General features: G+C 35.3%; 2 protein-coding genes and 1 pseudogene across 4 annotated transcripts in view; all 3 read right to left on the reverse strand.

Annotated features, from left to right (window-relative positions):
- The window catches only part of LOC127936618 (CMRF35-like molecule 1), a 127,798-nt gene that overhangs the window by 32,261 nt on the left and 77,222 nt on the right, over positions 1 to 18,315 (reverse strand). The window lies entirely within an intron of this gene.
- Positions 1 to 18,315, reverse strand: part of LOC127937157 (CMRF35-like molecule 1) — a 91,912-nt pseudogene that overhangs the window by 27,076 nt on the left and 46,521 nt on the right.
- LOC127937225 (polymeric immunoglobulin receptor) overlaps positions 14,656 to 18,315 on the reverse strand; it is a 51,591-nt gene continuing 47,931 nt past the window's right edge. Inside the window, exons 1-4 of one of the 3 annotated variants that reach the window (XM_052534267.1) lie at positions 16,653 to 16,794; positions 16,195 to 16,509; positions 15,781 to 16,081; positions 14,659 to 15,479 (exon numbers count right to left, since the gene is read on the reverse strand). In XM_052534267.1, coding sequence (XP_052390227.1) covers positions 15,443 to 15,479; positions 15,781 to 16,081; positions 16,195 to 16,509; positions 16,653 to 16,713 — 714 coding nt within the window. In that variant the 5' untranslated portion in view covers positions 16,714 to 16,794 and the 3' untranslated portion in view covers positions 14,659 to 15,442. Of the gene's footprint in view, positions 15,480 to 15,780; positions 16,082 to 16,194; positions 16,510 to 16,652; positions 16,795 to 18,315 lie in introns of those variants that run through there. The other 2 variants (XM_052534269.1, XM_052534268.1) reach the window with 2 other exon arrangements.

Here is an 18,315-nt window from a genome sequence, read left to right on the forward strand (position 1 = left end):
TTGACATTATTCTTATATCTTAACGTGTAGAAACACTGAACACTGATATCACCACCTTCATGTCCAGATACACTTCTGCTCACCACAGACACATCAGGAGCTGAACACAGACACATACACACACACACACACACACACACACACACACACACACACACACACACACACACCAGTCATTTGAGATAATACAATAGAGGAGGAATGAGAGAGTGTTTCAAATGAAAAGAATTTGAAATGATATGTGATTAAGAAATGCTAAATATCTTACCAGGTTGAATCTTGAGATAAGGCTCATATATTATATTTATCGGTAGTTGTTCTCCAGTCTCCACAACACAGTAATAATATCCAGTGTGTTTGTTCTGCAGGTTTCTCATAGTCACAGTAAAGAGACTCTGATCAGGATGATCAATTACTGACAGATTCTCCTCTGTTGTGTTTGTGTATGTATTAGATTTATCAATTTCTGAATGCCAGTATTTCTTCTGCTGTGTGTATTTCTCATCATAATGACATGGGATGGTGACAGATCCTCCAGTCTGAACAGTTAATGTACTGTTTGACATAACAGTGTGGCATTCAACACCTAAACAAAACACAGTCCAATACATCCAACAATAAGTCACTTCTTAATTTGTTACTGTATATCCTCACATAAAACACATTAAAAACATCATGAACAGATTAGCATAAAACCTGTCTTTGCACAATCTATTAGAAATGAACACAGCAATACATGTACTATTCTCACCTAAAATGAGCCAAAATCCGATTGAAATGTAGAATGAATTCTTTGCAAATGCAGTCATTGTGTTTTTATTCCTGTATCTTAAGGTTGTTCTGTTCTTGACTTCCCTTTTATCTGCATATAACACTTTTCAACCGGATAAAATTTGTCACTGGGGCGGGATCTTTTAAAAAGTTTTTATATGTACCATTTCTGCTAGCCTATGAACAATTCAGGTGCATTCTTTAGGAGTATATAGAGTACAAGCAGGAACCTTTTGAAAGGATGGCCAACTGTCCTAGTGATAGCTTTTGTCCTTTTTTCTGAGAGTGTGGTAAACAGCACCTTTAAGTTAGATTTAATAACACAGTTAAAGTGCATAATAATTGACAATCTCAGCAGAATTGATTCTAATAATCATGACAGAGAGAGAGAGAAAGAGCGAGAGAGAGAGAAAAACTCTCAACTTTTTATTAGGAATTTAAAAAAAAAAAAAAAATCAGATTTTGAATGAAAAGAGTGACATTTGAAAAAAAAAAATTTAATTTACCAAACACAGATGTCTAATGGTTTCCACACACAGACACCTTAAGTCTAGTCTATTGAATTAACAAATCAAATGCAGAATATAAAGATCATTATCAACCCTTTTATAATCATTTGATCCTTCAGGTCGATGTGGAGAAAATTCCTCTAGTTCTGAGACAAACAGAAACGCTCCATGTGCCATCTGAAAAATAAAGTATAAGTGCACACCATCAACAGACAAATATGAGAACCAAATGTGTTTCTATGTCACACATCACATACATTTTGGATGCATGTAAAAACGTGATGGCATATTTGACAATATAGCCTTTTCATAAACAAGTCACATGCAGCGTTCGTCCAATCAGTGACACTGTACCGCAAATATGAAAATTAGAACATTAACCTGGGTTTAGGAATCATGTAGCATACAGTATAAAATGTCAGTTTATGAATACCCAGGATTACTTGTTAACGATGAGTGAATTATGAGCAGTGTAAAACGTGAAACAAGATAACCCAGGATTCAGATCACCCGGGATTTACATTGACTCTGTCCACGGATTGAATTTTAAGTGTTAAAACCCTTCTATTTATTTATTTTCAGCCTATTTTTTTATTTTATTTTATTAGATCAAGCCTTAATTAGGCTAGTTTATTTTAAACAATACATATAGTAGCCTACTTTTGTGTTTACTCTAAATCTAAAAAAAGAATACAAAAAAAGAAGTAGGTCTAAAGGAAGAATATCACCAGAGCAATGAGGAAATAACTTTCAGTCATGAGATATACATAAACAGAGACAAATATAGAATAATTCCACAAAGTTGATTATTAAAGGAAGGTCATTTACAGAGAACAGATTCAATACTTACACTGTGTCACTGACAGTGCCTGTGGACAAAAGTAAAAAATAACGTTTAGTTGTGTTTTATCTCATATGCAGTAGCAAATATTTATGAATTATTGAAAAAATGTGTACCTGGTTTTGCCTCAGTTATGGTAAGTTAAACAGGATTCAGTGCCTCTCCAGCAGAACAGTAGTACCAGCCAGAATCAGATAGTCTCAGTCCAGTCATCAGCACAGTGAAGGATCTTCTCCCATCATCACTGATCTGGACTGATGAATTCTGGGATGTGTTAGTCCTCCCCACTGTGTAACAGCTCTGATCTTTATATCTGCACCACTGTTTGAGTTTACTCTTATATCCAGAACTGTAGAAACACTGAACACTGATATCACCACCTTCATGTCCAGATACATTGCTGCTCACCACAAACACATCAGGAGCTGAACACACACACCAGTCATTTGAGATAATATATTAGAGGAGGAATGAGACAGTGTTTCAAATGAAGAGAATTTGACATTATACAGTGTGTTATAAAACAAATGCAAAATCTCTTACCAGATTGAATCTTGAGATAAGGCTCATATATTATATTTATCGGTGGTTGTTCTCCAGTCTCCACAACACAGTAATAAAATCCAGTGTGTGTGTTCTGCAGGTTTCTCTTAGTCACAGTAAAGAGACTCTGATCAGGATGATCAATTACTGACAGATTCTCCTCTGTTGTGTTTGTGTATGTATTAGATTTATCAATTTCTGAGAACCAGTATTTCTTCTGCTGTGTGTATTTCTCATCATAGTGACATGGGATGGTGACAGATCCTCCAGTCTGAACAGTTAATGTACTGTTTGACATAACAGTGTGGCATTCAACACCTAAACAAAACACAGTTCAATACATCTAACAATAAGTCACTTCTTAATTTGTTACTGTATATCCTCACATAAAACACATTAAAAACATCATGAACAGATTAGCATAAAACCTGTCTTTGCACAATCTATTAGAAATTAACACAGTAATACATGTACTATTCTCACCTTAAAAAAAAAAAAAAAAACACAAACCATTATGTCCAGGTTTAGCTTAACAATTAATCACTTCTTTTTTTTTTCACCCTTCACATAAAACACAGTAGTTGCGTTTACATGGATTATTGTAATCAGTTTAAAAGTCCAATCTGAATGAAAATGCTCCATATAAGTGAAAGTGACAGAAAGTGAAAGTGATGTGACATTCAGCCAAGTATTGTGACCCATACTCAGAATTTGTGCTCTGCATTTAACCCATTCGAAGTGCACACACACAGAGCAGTGAACACACACACACACACACACTGTGAACACAAACTCGGAGCAGTGGGCCCTGGGCAGCCATTTATACTGCGGCGCCCAGGGAGCAGTTGGGGGTTTAATGCCTTGCTCAAGGGCACCTAAGTTGTGGTATTGAAGGTGGAGAGAGAACTGTACATGCACTCCCCCCACCCACAATTCCTTCCGGCCCGGGACTCGAACTCATAACCTTTCGATTGGGAGTCCGACTCTCTAACCATTAGGCCACGACTTCCCCAAATTAGGCCACGACTTCCCTTTTTTTTTTTTTTTTTTTTTTTTTTTTTTTAAGTGAACACCTCAATCGAAATAAAAATGCCCAAACTGAATGAAAGTGTAATCGGTTTGAGAGGGATGGCATAAACCCTTCTATAAACCGAACAAAATTTGAAAGAAATTATGGCATACTTTGCATTTCAGCATCACATCAAGAGGTCAGGGTCATCAGAAATGGGAACGTGATGTTGGCAACGCAGTACATTCTGTGATTTGAGGACCCTGATACTACAGTATAGAGAATAGTGGAGGTAGAAGTTAAACATTTTAATTACAGGGTGAAACGCATTAGAATGGAGAATTTTTGCTGTGTTGTGAACTGCCATATCTCATGACTGGAGTGGGAAATGGATCCCAAATGAAGCAGAATTTTTTGCTTTTCATCTTAGAAACAGCATGATGATAGATAAATTTATTCAACTGTGCTATTATTATACTTCTTTTAAACTAAAACTAGATATGCTTTTAGCTTTTACATTTTATGTACTTCCCAGGAATGGGCTTTATGTTCTTCTCAGAAATATACTTAAAATGGCATTTAAAGGTATAGGTTGAAGGACCTGCCACTAGAGGACACACTACCAAAACAATAACAATTGCGTGGTTTGATGACACTAAGAAGGAGAGTGGAATGATGGGATTTGTTGTCTTCAGTCAACAATCAGACGGAAAGATAAATCATGGATTTAACATGAGTTCAACGATTTGCGATTTGTATGTAGATTTGTATGTAGATCGTTGAACATTAAATCCATGATTTATCTTTCCGTCTGATTGATGGCCATCAGCGGTTGGGTAGAAGACAACAAATGCTACTTCCACATTTGTCCACGACACTGTTGTCATGTGGTTTCTACATCAGTAAAGGCGGTAACAAAGGGTAACTGACGTCATTGACAGGGGATTGCACTGCCCCGTGTCACTGTTTAGTATGCAAATTTTCTCATGATTTACAAGTAGTTTAAAACATTATCATTAACACAAAATATATAACACTAGCCTAGTGGTTTTTGGGTATTTTACTGTAAATATCTTACAAATTGTACCTTTAAGTATACTTGACTATTACTTATAAAAAGGCTTAATATATTTGAGCTAAACTTGTGCTCCTAGAATCCGTGTTTTCATTGTTTTACACTAAAGGGCACTAGTATACATCTTCTGCACAGAAAAAACAACAACTTGTGAATAAGAAAAAGAAGAAAACACATGTAACACTCATACTCAGTACCGCCACATCCAAATGTAGCTCTTGAGCGTACCGCCACCTCTCCTTGCGCCCAAAACGTGCTTTTAGCGTACCGGTACGCTCATTTAGACATCTGTTTTAATAGAGGTATTAATCTTTTGCCTGCACTGCCACTTTTCAGAGTGCCCTTCACAATACAAGCTTCCTAATTCATCCCACCGAGAGCAGAGACTACATTACCCATACACCCTTGAGTTTTACAAGTGAAAAGCGCATGTGCGGCTTTTGCCGCTGTCAGTGTCAACAACTCAACGTGGCCGGAGAGAGTGCGTGAAACGTGCACACTCGGCTCGTAAAAAATTCTAATACAGTTAACAACACTTAATATGTTACGTCCTGAAAAATTCGGGACAGTCCAGAAATCTAAACTGTTATCCCGAATCCCGAATCTGGCCCTAATTGTCACGAAAATTATACTAAAGCAAAATCTTGAGTAGTTATTGTCTGATAAACATTAAAAACTGTCTGCGGAGGTTGAGTCGTCCTGCAACCAGCCCCCGCCGGCTGCTCATTGGCTGCAGCATCTTTTTTCTAAGTTCTAAAAAAAAAAATACCGTAGGCGGCTAGGCACGAATTTAGATATTTAATTTAAGCCAATCTGATCTGGTCACCCTAAAGGTATTTTTTTCAAAATCCTTTTGCACATTTTATTTATGTTCAGTAGTTCTTTCTACCTCAAGCAAATCAACAAACTAATAAAAGGATTTATTATTTTTTATAAGGTCGTCTGTTGACTGCTGTATATAAAACCCCTTCAGTTTATTTGTTGTTACCTCAGGGGATGAGGGGCATCATAAAAAAAAAAAAAAAAAAAAAAAAAAAAAAAAAAAAAAAAAAACTAATTTTATTATATAGGCTAATAATATTATATAGGCTATAATAGAGTACCGGCACCTCTTTTGGGCCACTTAAAGCACTGATGTAACAGCTTTGGGGTGTTGATCGACTCCATCTACATTTTGATTATCATTCTTAATCCAATTCATAATCTTTTTTTAACTTTTTGTTCAAAATTGTATTTCTTTCTTTTTTTATTCTTATGAAACCTACCCCCATTAAAGTGTTTTTTAAAAAAAGAATGCATGAAGCTAGAATATATATATATTTTTTTGTTTACAAGCAGATAACCTGTTCTTTCTTTGGATGTTTTGTATGTTCAAATATTCATATAACAAAATATAATTAAAACCTACATTAAGTATGATGTAAAGTTCACTTAAAGAAAACTTATGAGTATACTTGCAGTAGAAAACTTCTAAACTAGTAGTTTACTGAGACTACTGCAAAGTATACAAAGTATTTAATTAGCAAACTATCAGTATTCCTATAAGTTCACTTTTAGTATAATTGCAGTACAAACCACAAACATAGATGCAAACTAGTTATGTACTCAAAGTTTGCTACTGTTATACTTAAAGGATATTTAAAAGTATATCTTTATATAACAGAAAGTGGGTCAATTTAGTCCCATGAAGTTAATTCATGAATATACTACTAGAACACTTACCAATGTATACTTGCTACATAAAGTATACTTAAAAATATACTTGAACTTTACTTAACTGTACTTAATAAAATAAACTTGAAGTATACTGCTTTTGGTAAGGGGAAGTATAGCTCAATGAAAATAAACAACTTAACCAAAATTTGCCCATTTCATTTGTATTTACAGATTCATAATTTCCGATCTGCTTGAATTTATGAAGCAGATAGTTTGTAATAGTGGTGGAAATTGATTCTTTCAAGAGATTTGTTCATTTTTTAGTTCGTAAAAAAAAAAAGGATTCATTCAGATTTTTTTCACTGAACAAAAAATGCCTTATGTGTGATTCTGGAGACTATATTCTGGAGACTATTCTTAATCCATTAATTGACTAAACAAGCCAACAAGAGGCTATTAATTACTAATCTTGCGTTCTTGGCCACACGAGAGTACTTGCACAAAACAGGAAGTAAGATTGCAAGATCGCCCCCAGTCTGAAAAAACGCCAAAGCTCAGTGCCCTTTACACACAGAAGCTAAGTGTATCTCATCATGCATCATGTTAAGGAACTCATGCACCGAAATCATGAGTTGACAAGGTCAAATTTCAAGTGCTCTATTTAAAGACTTTTGGCCCCATTCACCTTCTATACAAGTGTGGGTGTTTGGTTGGGCCCACTGAGAAACACTGACATTTCAAAGCATTATGACATAAATCCTTTTACTGAAACATGTGACTTTGGCAGTTTGATTCTGCTCTGAATCGCTGGTTGTATACAAGTAATTCACAAAGTTTTCAAAGCTTCACAAAGCAGTTATTATTATAATTGTTAAAATTTTATTATTATTATACAATTTAAGTTAAAAATAGTTTCGTTTGTACGATAGTTTAATAATTCTATTACGAGAGTATTATAATTGTTTACCTGTGATGTGTAGTAAAATCCCAGAGAGAATCAGAGAGTAAATCATGTCTACAGCAGAGTGTGTGTTCATGAGAGGAGCTGGTCACTTCTTGCAGTGTCTCTGCTTCTTCCTGTTTCAGAGGAAGAGCAGAAATATCGCCTTAAACAACATAAACATTAAGTGAGAAAGGTAGCCACTTTGCAGCCAGCAACCTCACACAACACAACAAATCTAAATTTTACTTATGGGTTCTGATTTGATTTGTGATTATAATGGTATGACATGACATGCAGGATGACATGCAGGAAAAAAAAAATAGTAGGCTAAATCGTGTGCAAGATTTACTCATTTGTTCCCTCAATGTACTAAAACGTGCCCACGATTACTATTGCATTCCCTGGATTTACTATTTTGTTCATCGATTCATAAATTGTGCACACAATTTATTAATTCATTCCCTCGATTTACTAAATTGTGCGCATGATTTAGCAAATCAAGGTAACGCAATAGTAAATCGAAAAGGAACGCAATTAGTGAAATAAATCAACTTTTTGATGATATTCTAATTATATGACCAGCACCTGTATAATGCATTAATTAGCAGTGAATTTACAGTTTAGTTTTTAGTAAATCTTTGCTACTGAACTAAATGACATTACATAACACAGCTTAGCTTGCACATCTAGGACCCAAACTAAAAGATGTGGGGTGTCTACAAAAGTAACAAATGACCATAAATTGACCTTTCATTGTCATGCATTTGGACAGCCGCTAATCTATACACAGAAACAGATCTGAGATCAGGATTTATTCGAATAATTTTGTAACTGAATGAAAATAGTTTTATGGCATAGATAGAAAGTAGTGAGGGGGCACTTTCTGTTCAAAAATATTGGGACGCTATTTTTCTGACAATTGCAATAATCAATACCTTTGTCTTTTCCTTGTGCTTTGTCTTTTCCTATTAACAGTTCCTTGCAGCTCTGTTGACTGGGGCTGTACTCCGGTCAGGAGACTTACGAGCAACTACGCTTTGTCACGTCTTAATAACCTGTTGTAATTTAAGAAAACATGCGGTGAGCAGTTTTTGACATGTATTAATTGTCTTAATTTTTCACAACTGCAAATGTTTGTTCAGCATAAATATTAGTTTTAGTCGGTTACATACAGGTAGGTGTCAGGCTTGGATCTTATATTTATTTATAAAGGTTATAGGTTTCGGTTAGTTGGGTAAAAGTAAAATACGAGATTGTTACTCAAACAGTCCATAGGTTTATCTTTTAAGAAAATATTGTATTGCATGTTACTAAGACAAAATCTGCAACAGTGTTCATAAGTGCGTTGAAATTAAAATAAACATAACAAATCTTTATAATGAAAATGAGAATAATATAAACCTAACAACACATACAAAAATGCTTGTTCTAACTCTTTTGCCTAAAATTGCAAGATTTCTTGACTTTATCAGTGTGTTTAATGAGCAATAGGCCTCATCACGCCATAGTGAACTGTAAACCACAAAGTTTTTCATTGCATTACACTTATAAAGAAGTATTTTTTTTCCATACAGTTTCTATGACTTTGCTCATTCTTTCTGTTTAAATTAGTTTACCGCAGTTTCACCTTTCTTATCTTATTTTTCCAACAAATTGTAATTCCTAGGCCTCGCGGTTTGTTTCCTAGTTTTTGCTGTCATGTTAATGAGAACTTTGTTCATACGCAACGAATTTTCTTAGGCAATACATTTTAAGAAAAGTTTAAATCTTACAGTTAATGAAAAAAGTACTACTTAAAAAGCACTAGAAGAGAAAATTTCAAAGACTGAACGACTGAATATATGGTAAACACACATTGGGATATACTGTCAGTTAAATATATTGTTTTAAATAAAGAATATAATATGGTTTTTGAAATATTTAAATAATAGATGATATGGATAGTAAAGATACTTTTAACATATATAAAATAGAATTACAGCCGGAAGATGTATAGGTGGTCATTTTAAACATTTTTGCTTTTAAATATTGATCATTAAAATAGCTGACACTGAAGGGTCTTGAATTACATCTCTAAGATGCAGGGGTCTGCCCCAACCATCTTTAATGACTGAAAACAATCGAGGGTCTTTCTCTGAAAATAATTTTTAAAAATTATACATTAACTGCTTCTAAACTTCACAGCTGTGTCTGTGCTGTGACAAACAAACTAGCTCCTTCACATCCATTTAAAGCGAAATAAATATTTTTTATTTTATTTTTAAACATAAAGAAATACTGGCAACATGTTTCATTGTGTGTGTGTGTGTGTGTGTGTGTGTGTGAGAGAGAGAGAGAGAGAGAGAGAGATTAGAGAGATTAGAGAGAGGTGTTAAAACTTTGAAGATCATGTTAAAAATAATCTATAAAGAATCTTAAAGAATCTAAAGTGTTTAATGTGTAATACATCTAATAAAATATAATAATGTATATAAAATGATATAATATTATATAAAATATAAATATTATAGGTAATATAATATAATATTATAAGTAATATAAATGATTATTTTGTTGAAATTTAATAATGACCGGACATCAGAGGAGTAGGGGTACTGTTTATTTAAACTTTACATTAATGTTATGCTATGAAATAATGTACCCCATTTACTTAGATCATGCGTTCTGGAACTCCACCCTCACCACGAGGGGTCTGTGAAGCACCCCCCCAGTTTAAGATACAGGAGAATACACAAGGACCTGTGAGATTTTGTTTATGATTCCATTTAAAGGGGGGGTGAAATGCTATTTCATGCATACTGAGTTTTTTACACTGTTAAAGAGTTGGATTCCCATGCTAAACATGGACAAAGTTTCAAAAATTAAGTTTTAGTTTTGAAGGAGTATTTTTGTTCCAAAAAAACCTCTTCCGGTTTGTCACAAGTTTTGGAAAGTTTTTTTCAAGTATGGCTCTGTGTGACGTTAGATGGAGTGGAATTCCTTATATGGGTCCTAAGGAACTTCTGCCGGAAGAGCGCGCGCTCCCGTATAGCAGAGGAGAAAGAGGCTGAGCACAGACTCACTGATCAGAGCGAGAGCGTCGCGAAAAGTCACAAAAGGAGTGTGTTTTTGGTTGCCAGGGCAAGACAACCCTGCACAGATTACCAAAAGAGAAACAGCATTAAGGGACCAGTGGATGGAGTTTATTTTTACAGAGCATCAACGGAGTTGTGCAAGTGTTTTTGTTTGTTCCCTGCATTTCGGATTGCACGTCGTTTATTTCTTAAGGATAATGCAGTCCCAACGAAAAAGGGTCACGATCGTGTGTTGGAACCGCAGGCGGTGAGTAAAACTGCTTCAAATATCTCAGTGTTGTTAACTTAGCTATCAGCGCGTAAGCACATCAAGTTAAACAACATGCGATGTTGACATCAAACTGCACTTTCCACATGTACAGCTTAAAAAAAAAAAAAAAAAAAAAAAAAAAACGACATAAAGTGGAACTTAGGCCGGTGACACACTGGATGCGTGGCGCAAGCGTCTCAGCCGCGTGGCATGTCGGTTTTTAATTCGGCTCCCATGTTAACAGGTTAGAGCTTACAGACCGCCTGCGTGAGACGCGCGTCTCAGGCGCGGCTCGAGCCGCGCGGCAAACGCTTGCTTGCTAGAAATAGAACCTACGCCTATTTTTACCGCGACACGCGCGCTTGTTGGAAGCTCTTCCAGGCTAAATATAATAGGAAAATGTGTTTAAATGTAATTTTGTACACAAATACATATGAATTCCTGATATTTTGATATTTGAAAGTCTATAGGTTGACATAAATTCAGATATAAATGTAATAAAAAAATTATAATAATAATTATCGATTTTCAAATATTGAACCTGTCAAACATAATCTATTTCGCCGTCAATACTTTTGACGGTGTCCTTTATCAGTAGGCGTAGGTGTAGGTGTGTAAAAAAAGTATATATTGTTGTAATGAAGACATGAGCCTGGTCTGTCAACGGTCTCCCTCTACAGCAGCAGCGCGCCAGCGCATCCAGTGTGTCACCGGCCTTAGTCATTTTCCAGACGCCTTTGCTGATGCTGCTCTTTGTTAAATTTCAGCCTCTGGATCTGTGTCGCAGCTTCCACATGCTCTCAACTCAAAAGCCTACTGGCGCTCGTGATTCTTTAGCTCCGCCCCCCCCCCCCCCCCTTTAAACATTCTTATTTTATTTTATCTACTTTTTAATTTTTTTTGGGGGGGGGGGGGGGTGGGGGGGGGGGTGGGCGTTCATTCAAGTTTGGACATACTTCGCGTAATCTCTTAGCAGTCTAAAAAAATGTAAGGCATCATTTTTTTTAAGATTTATCATCAGATATGTTTATTTTATATATTATGTTATATATAAATCACATTTTATGTATTACCATCTTTTTTAAAAGAAGAGAATGGCGTGTTTTATAAGCTCGATGAACTTAAATGTTGAATACTTTTTTAAAATTAATGAATTGCCTATATAAGCTAAAAAAAATTATTTCTTTATTTTCAATTCAGTAAACAACGTTATGTATTTTATTTAACCCTCTTTTTTTATATTGCTGAAAATCAGAAAAACAAAAATTAGAATGTAAGTGTATGTTTGCGTGTCATTTTATTGCAATATTATCCTCTTTTATATTATTCATTTATTGACTATATTAGTGTTGCAATTTTATTTTAAACTTGAAAAAAAAGCATTGACAACACTGTCAATGTCCATAATAATTATGAATTTTCATCTCTTAAAATTTATATTCTTTTACTTATTTTTCAAATTGCCCTAAAAACAATATCTCTTTCTCACAGCTGTGTAGGATGACCAAAACCTCTGCGCTAGCGTGACACCTGCTTAGAGCATATGTGTACCCTTCAGTCCGATTTAAACAGGTGTCACATTGCATACCGGAGTTCTGGCATCTGAATTACAAAAAGGTGACTGTGATCTTATTTCTTGACATATCGCAAGGCTGATGACATATAAGAATGATTTATTACAAACAGATGTCATATCACATGTCATAACAACAACTGCGACCATTAAAAGGTCAAAAGGTCAAAGCCACTATGGTGGTCAGGTGGGGAAGGGCCAGGGACAAAAGGTCAAAGTCGTCATTCAAAAATAATTTTGGCAGGTGGTGCAGTATACACACTACTCAGGGTGAATATCTACTTTTAAGTCAGCTACGCTCTGCTTGCTCATAACAAAAAGCATAGTTTTTGCACATTCATGGAAACTGCAATTTATTAAGGCAGTTAAAAGTCAGAAATCAAAAAGGTCTCAAATGATGTGCCCAGTACTCCATCCATTGAGTCTTTTGTATGATCTATCCTGAAAACAGTTTTGAGGTTATACCAAACTCCACTTTAATTTACAAGAAATAATGATTTAAGAATAATGCAGAATAAATAAAGAATAATAGTTATTGTTTCCCAGGCAGGATTGAACATCAATTAAAGGAATTCATCCATTAAGAGAACAACTCTCTAAAGTGCAAGATGCCATAGAATGTGAGCATTTCCTCACTCAAGTCCGTTACGACGACGAACTGAAGTCAGGTCAAGACCCCGATGAGAACAACAAGCATGCAGATAAGCTTCCCTGAGACGGTTTCTGACAGTTTATGCAGAAATTGTTTGGTTTTGATTCTTTTGATTGTTGCAGCAGCTGTTTGGGGTCTGGTCTAAGGCCTTTTTCTTGGAGGTGAAGATGCTGGATGTGGAGGTCCTGGGCTGGCGTGGTCACACGTGGTCAGCATTGAGAGGCCGGTTGGATGTACTGCCAAATTCTCTGAAATGCCTTTGGAGATAGCTTATGGTAGAGAAATGAACATTGAATTCATGGGCAACAGCTCTGCTGGACATCCTTGCAGTCAGCATGCCAATTGCATGCTCCCTCAAATCTTGAGACATCTGTGGCATTATGCTGTGCGATAAAACAAAATTTTAGAGTGGCCTTTTATTGTGGCCAGCCTAAGGCACACCTGTGCAATAATCAAGCTGTCTAATCAGCATCTTGATATGCCACACCGGGTGGATGGTGGATAGTTTATCTCGGCAAAGGAGAAGTGCTCACTGACACAGATTTAGAAAGATTTGTGAGCAATATTTGAGAGAAATTGTCATTTTTTGTACATAAGTCTTAGATCTTTGTATTCAGCTCATTAAAAATGGGGGCAAAAACAAAAGTGTTGCGTTTATATTTTTGTTCAGTGTATATTGGTCAAAAGGGTGTTTCAAGCATCAAAAAATTAATTGCCTAAATTTAATGATCACAAATACTGATTGTGTATTAATTTAGATATTTGAGTATTCTGGAAATCTCATACTTATAATTCTTAATTTATTAAGGACCTATTATTGCTCAGGAACTCACTCGGCCAACAGTGAATGCATGGACTCAAACTCGCCAGTTCTGGAACTTACCCAGAGGATACAGGGTGATTATAATAAGTGTCGCACCCTGCTAGCAAATAACAAAAAGTAAACTTTTTCTATAATCACGAAAACTGTAACTTGTTAAGCCAGAGACAGACAGAAATCAGATCCCTATTGGAGAGACCCCTGCCCCACTCATTGGCATGATCTGCCCTGGACGCAGATTTGCAGAAATGTTAGGCTACACAATAATCTACCTGAAAAATGATTTCAGAATAAATCTGAATATATTCAAAATTAACAATTTATCATTTGTCAGGTAAAATTGTATCATGCTAGTTACATAATGAAAGTTATGAAACAATTAGAAGCCAATTTCAAAAATATTCTTGTGCTCCAGGGTCACACCTGGCTGGAGATAGATAAATATTCCCAACAGACCCCTAAAGGGGAACACACACCCTTCTCGGCAGAACACATTACAACAAAATGTAATCTTTCGCATAGAGAAGAGGGTCGTTACTGAGCAAGGAGAGGAGTGATGTTTACTCTCTTTGGAGAACGGTCTTCAGATTAGGTTTTGTTGCATAGAATCGGTTTTGTATGAGTTCCGGTTTCACAAGGAATTGATTTCATAAGGAAACATACAACACATTTAAATCACCATGAACAAATGAGCATTAAACCGGTCTTTGCAAAACGCTATACTGAATCTATATGAAATGAACACATCAGTACATGTACTATTCTCACCTAAAATGAGCCAAACCCCGATTGAAATGTAGAATGAATTCTTTGCAAATGTGGTCATTGTGTTTCTGTCACGGCCGGAATACAGGAAACCACAGAGAAAGATCCAATTGCGGGTATGTCTTTATTTAATTGCAAATCCAAAGAATAAAGGCTGGGGTCAATACCAAACATATCCAAAAAACAAACAAGGACACAAGGCTAGGGCACGATAAGTGACGGACATGAATTAAACAAGGACTCCGTCACACATACTAAGACAGACCGGGTATAAATACACAGGGAGAGACAAACGCTATTGGGGAATTGACAGAATGTAATGATTGATAATCAGTGACAGCTGGGTGCAATGATTTATGCAGAGACGTGAGGAATGTGGTTAATGAAGTGACAGACACCGTGGGGAAGGAGGACATCTAGTGGATACCCAGGGAACACAACCCAGACACTGTGACATTTTAAAAAGTACTTCTGTGAACACTTTAGGTGCATTCTTTAGTAGTATATAGAGTACCATTTGAAAGCATGACAGCTTTTGTCCTTTTTTTTCTGAGAGCGTGGTATACAGCACCTTTAAGTTTGATTTAATAACAATTGTAATAATGGACAACTTTTAATTGATTCTAATAATCATGACAGAGAGCAAGAGGGAGAGAGAAACTAAACTTTTTATTAGTAATTAGAAGAATCCACCTTTTGAATGAAAAGTGACATTTGAAAAAAAATACACATTGGTCATTTAGCAAACAGATGTCTAATGTTTTCCACACACAGACACCTTAACCATTGTGCTGCATTAAATATTTTACGCCGTTGAGTGCATTAATGACCAAAAATTTCCCAAATGCAGCACAAGGGTTAAGTCTAGTCTGTTGAATAAACAAATCAAAAGCATAATATAGAGCTCATTATCAACATGTATAATCATTTGATCCTTCAGGTCGATGTGGAGAAAATTCCTCTAGTTTTGTGACAAACAGAAACGCTCCATGTGCAATCTGAAAAATAAAAGTGCACACCATCAACAGACAAATATGAGAACCACCAATGTTACTATGTCACACATCACATACATTTTTTTTTTTAATTATTCTTCTTGAAAATTACTGTTCAAATTCTGCAAAGACAAAAAAAAAAAAAAAAAAAAAAAAAAGGGAGGGGAGGGGAGGGTGATATCACCAGAGCAATGAGGAAGTAACTGTTAGTAATGAAATACAGAAACAGATACAAATATAGAATAGTTCCACAAAGATGATTATGAAAGGAAGGCCATTTAAAGTAAACAGAATGAATACATACACTTTACTGACAGTGAGTTGAATGGGATTCAGTGCCTCTCCTACAGAACAGTAGTACCAGCCAGAATCAGTGAGTCTCAGTCCAGTCATCAGCACAGTGAAGGATCTTCTCCCATCATCACTGATCTGGACTGATGAATTCTGGGATGTGTTAGTCCTCCCCACTGTGTAACAGCTCTGATCTTTATATCTGCACCACTGTTTGAGTTTATTCTTATATCCTAACGTGTAGAAACACTGAACACTGATATCATCACCTTCATGTCCACATACACTGCTGTTCACCACAGACACATCAGGAGCTGAACACACACACATACACACACACACACGCACACAAACATTTGATTTGATTAAATACATTTTTGACACTAGAATTGATTATAATACAAAATATAACTACAAAATCTCATACCAGATAGAACATCCAGATAAATATCATATATGACAGTCAGTTTTCCTTCAATCTTCAGAGCACAATAATAGCTTCCATCATGTTTTGTGCTCTGCAGGTTTCTTATAGTCACAGTAAAGAGACTCTGATCAGGATGATCAATTACTGACAGATTCTCCTCTGTTGTGTTTGTGTATGTACTGGACTTATTATTTTCTGAATACCAGTATTTCTTCTGCTGTGTGTATTTCTCATCATAATGACATGGGATGGTGACAGATCCTCCAGTCTTAACAGTTAATCTATTATATGACACACTGCTGCAGCGTTCAACACCTAAACACACAACACACACACCGCTGTCATGTTCAGAGTTAACAATAAATAGTCTTCACAAAAACACATTTAAAAGTAACATAAACAACCAAGCATAAAAAGTATTATTACAAAATGATATGAGTCTAACGTTTAATACTCACCTATAATAAGACTAAACAAGATGAAAAAGTAGAGTAATTCTTTCTTTCCGTATGTGACCATTGTGTAAGTTTCTCTTCCCGTATCTGAGCTGTTTTAACTGTGTTTGGAGTAACTTCTCTCTTTTTACCTCTCATATAGCACTAAAAACATATTGCGCCACTACTCTGATAGCATACACTTCTGGGCCTCATCTGGGGCAAATATGGCTGAGTTCTGGCAGTTGCAGGGGTCATTCAGGCCAGATTTGGTCCACACACATCAAGCCGGTTGTAGTGTCAGTTCTGGCATGTTGTATGTGGGCCCATGTGTGACAAACTGCTTTTACATTGAGCTCTGGCTTGTTGTGTGTGGGCCTCATATGGCCTATACCAGGTGACCAGATGTGCCATTTTCCGGGGACACGTCCTGGCAGATCACCTTACTGTACCAGTCAGTGGTTCTCCTATTTTTTGGAGTGGACCCCCATAATGTTTCAGGACACCCATATATATATATATATATTAGGGCTGTGAATCTTTGGGAAGGCTGTGATTCGATTCAATTCATGTTTCATAGATTTTCGATTCGATTCAAGAACGATTTTTGCTAATTTAGAACAATTCAATTAGATTCGATTCACAATTCAATTCGATTTGATTAGATTATAACAATTCAATTCTGCACTCTCCTTTTAACTGTCACCCCGTCCCGCCTACATTTACTTCACTATATTACAATGAAATAAAATGACAAACTATATATCGTTGGAAAGGTCTAAGACTCCCAAATATATATTTTACCAATGTTTTTTGTAAAAAATTATGTAGGAAAAGTAATAGATTAATTTATGACAAGAGTGCACCCTCAAAAATATGCAGTATAACAGGAGTTCTGACCTTTGTTTACAAAAAAAGACTTCTATGTTGCCTTTTTCTCTATCACATTTTAGAAATCATCAGAAATTATTTATCAACTGAAAAATTTAAATTTCAAAATTCATCCTTTGAAACCCATTTTAAAATCAGACATTGCATTACCATGTAAATGGTACATCAATATCATTTTACAAAATGTTTTCATTCATGAATTACAAAAATTTAAGTTTGGAACCTGCACTATAAAGTCTATGTTCAAAAATGTGAGTGACAGTTAAGGGGTTATTAAGTTCATTCAAAGGATTATTTAAATGCTTCCCCTAAATTATTAAATGCTAAATCAGGGGGCAAATTACACCAGCCTTTATGGTTAAAGAAACATATGTAAAAAAAGATTAATGATGCTATGGCATGACATGGCATATGTAAAAATGTATGTAAGACAAGATTTAAGAAAGAGCTTTAAAAGAATTATGTGTAAGCTAACATTTTGTCACACCACACCATTTTATGTATGTAGCCCATGTATTATCATAATTAATATATATATATATATATATATATATATTTTTTTTTTTTTTTTTTTTTTTTTTTACAAGGAATTCTCTTCTCTTTTATTACTTTTAATTTGCTGAAAGAAATCAAATATACTGTTCTACATTAATCAATCATTTGTAATTTGATCATTTTTTTTCTAATGGCAATTTTATGATTGTTTTATATACTACATTTAATTAGCTATTATTTAAATTTTCTGAACAGAATAAGGTAGAAAATATACTTTATCATTTATGTACTGTAATAAATG

The sequence above is a fragment of the Carassius gibelio genome, chromosome A2, assembly GCF_023724105.1.
Source record: "Carassius gibelio isolate Cgi1373 ecotype wild population from Czech Republic chromosome A2, carGib1.2-hapl.c, whole genome shotgun sequence".
In the NCBI taxonomy this organism is placed as follows: Eukaryota; Metazoa; Chordata; class Actinopteri; order Cypriniformes; family Cyprinidae; genus Carassius; species Carassius gibelio.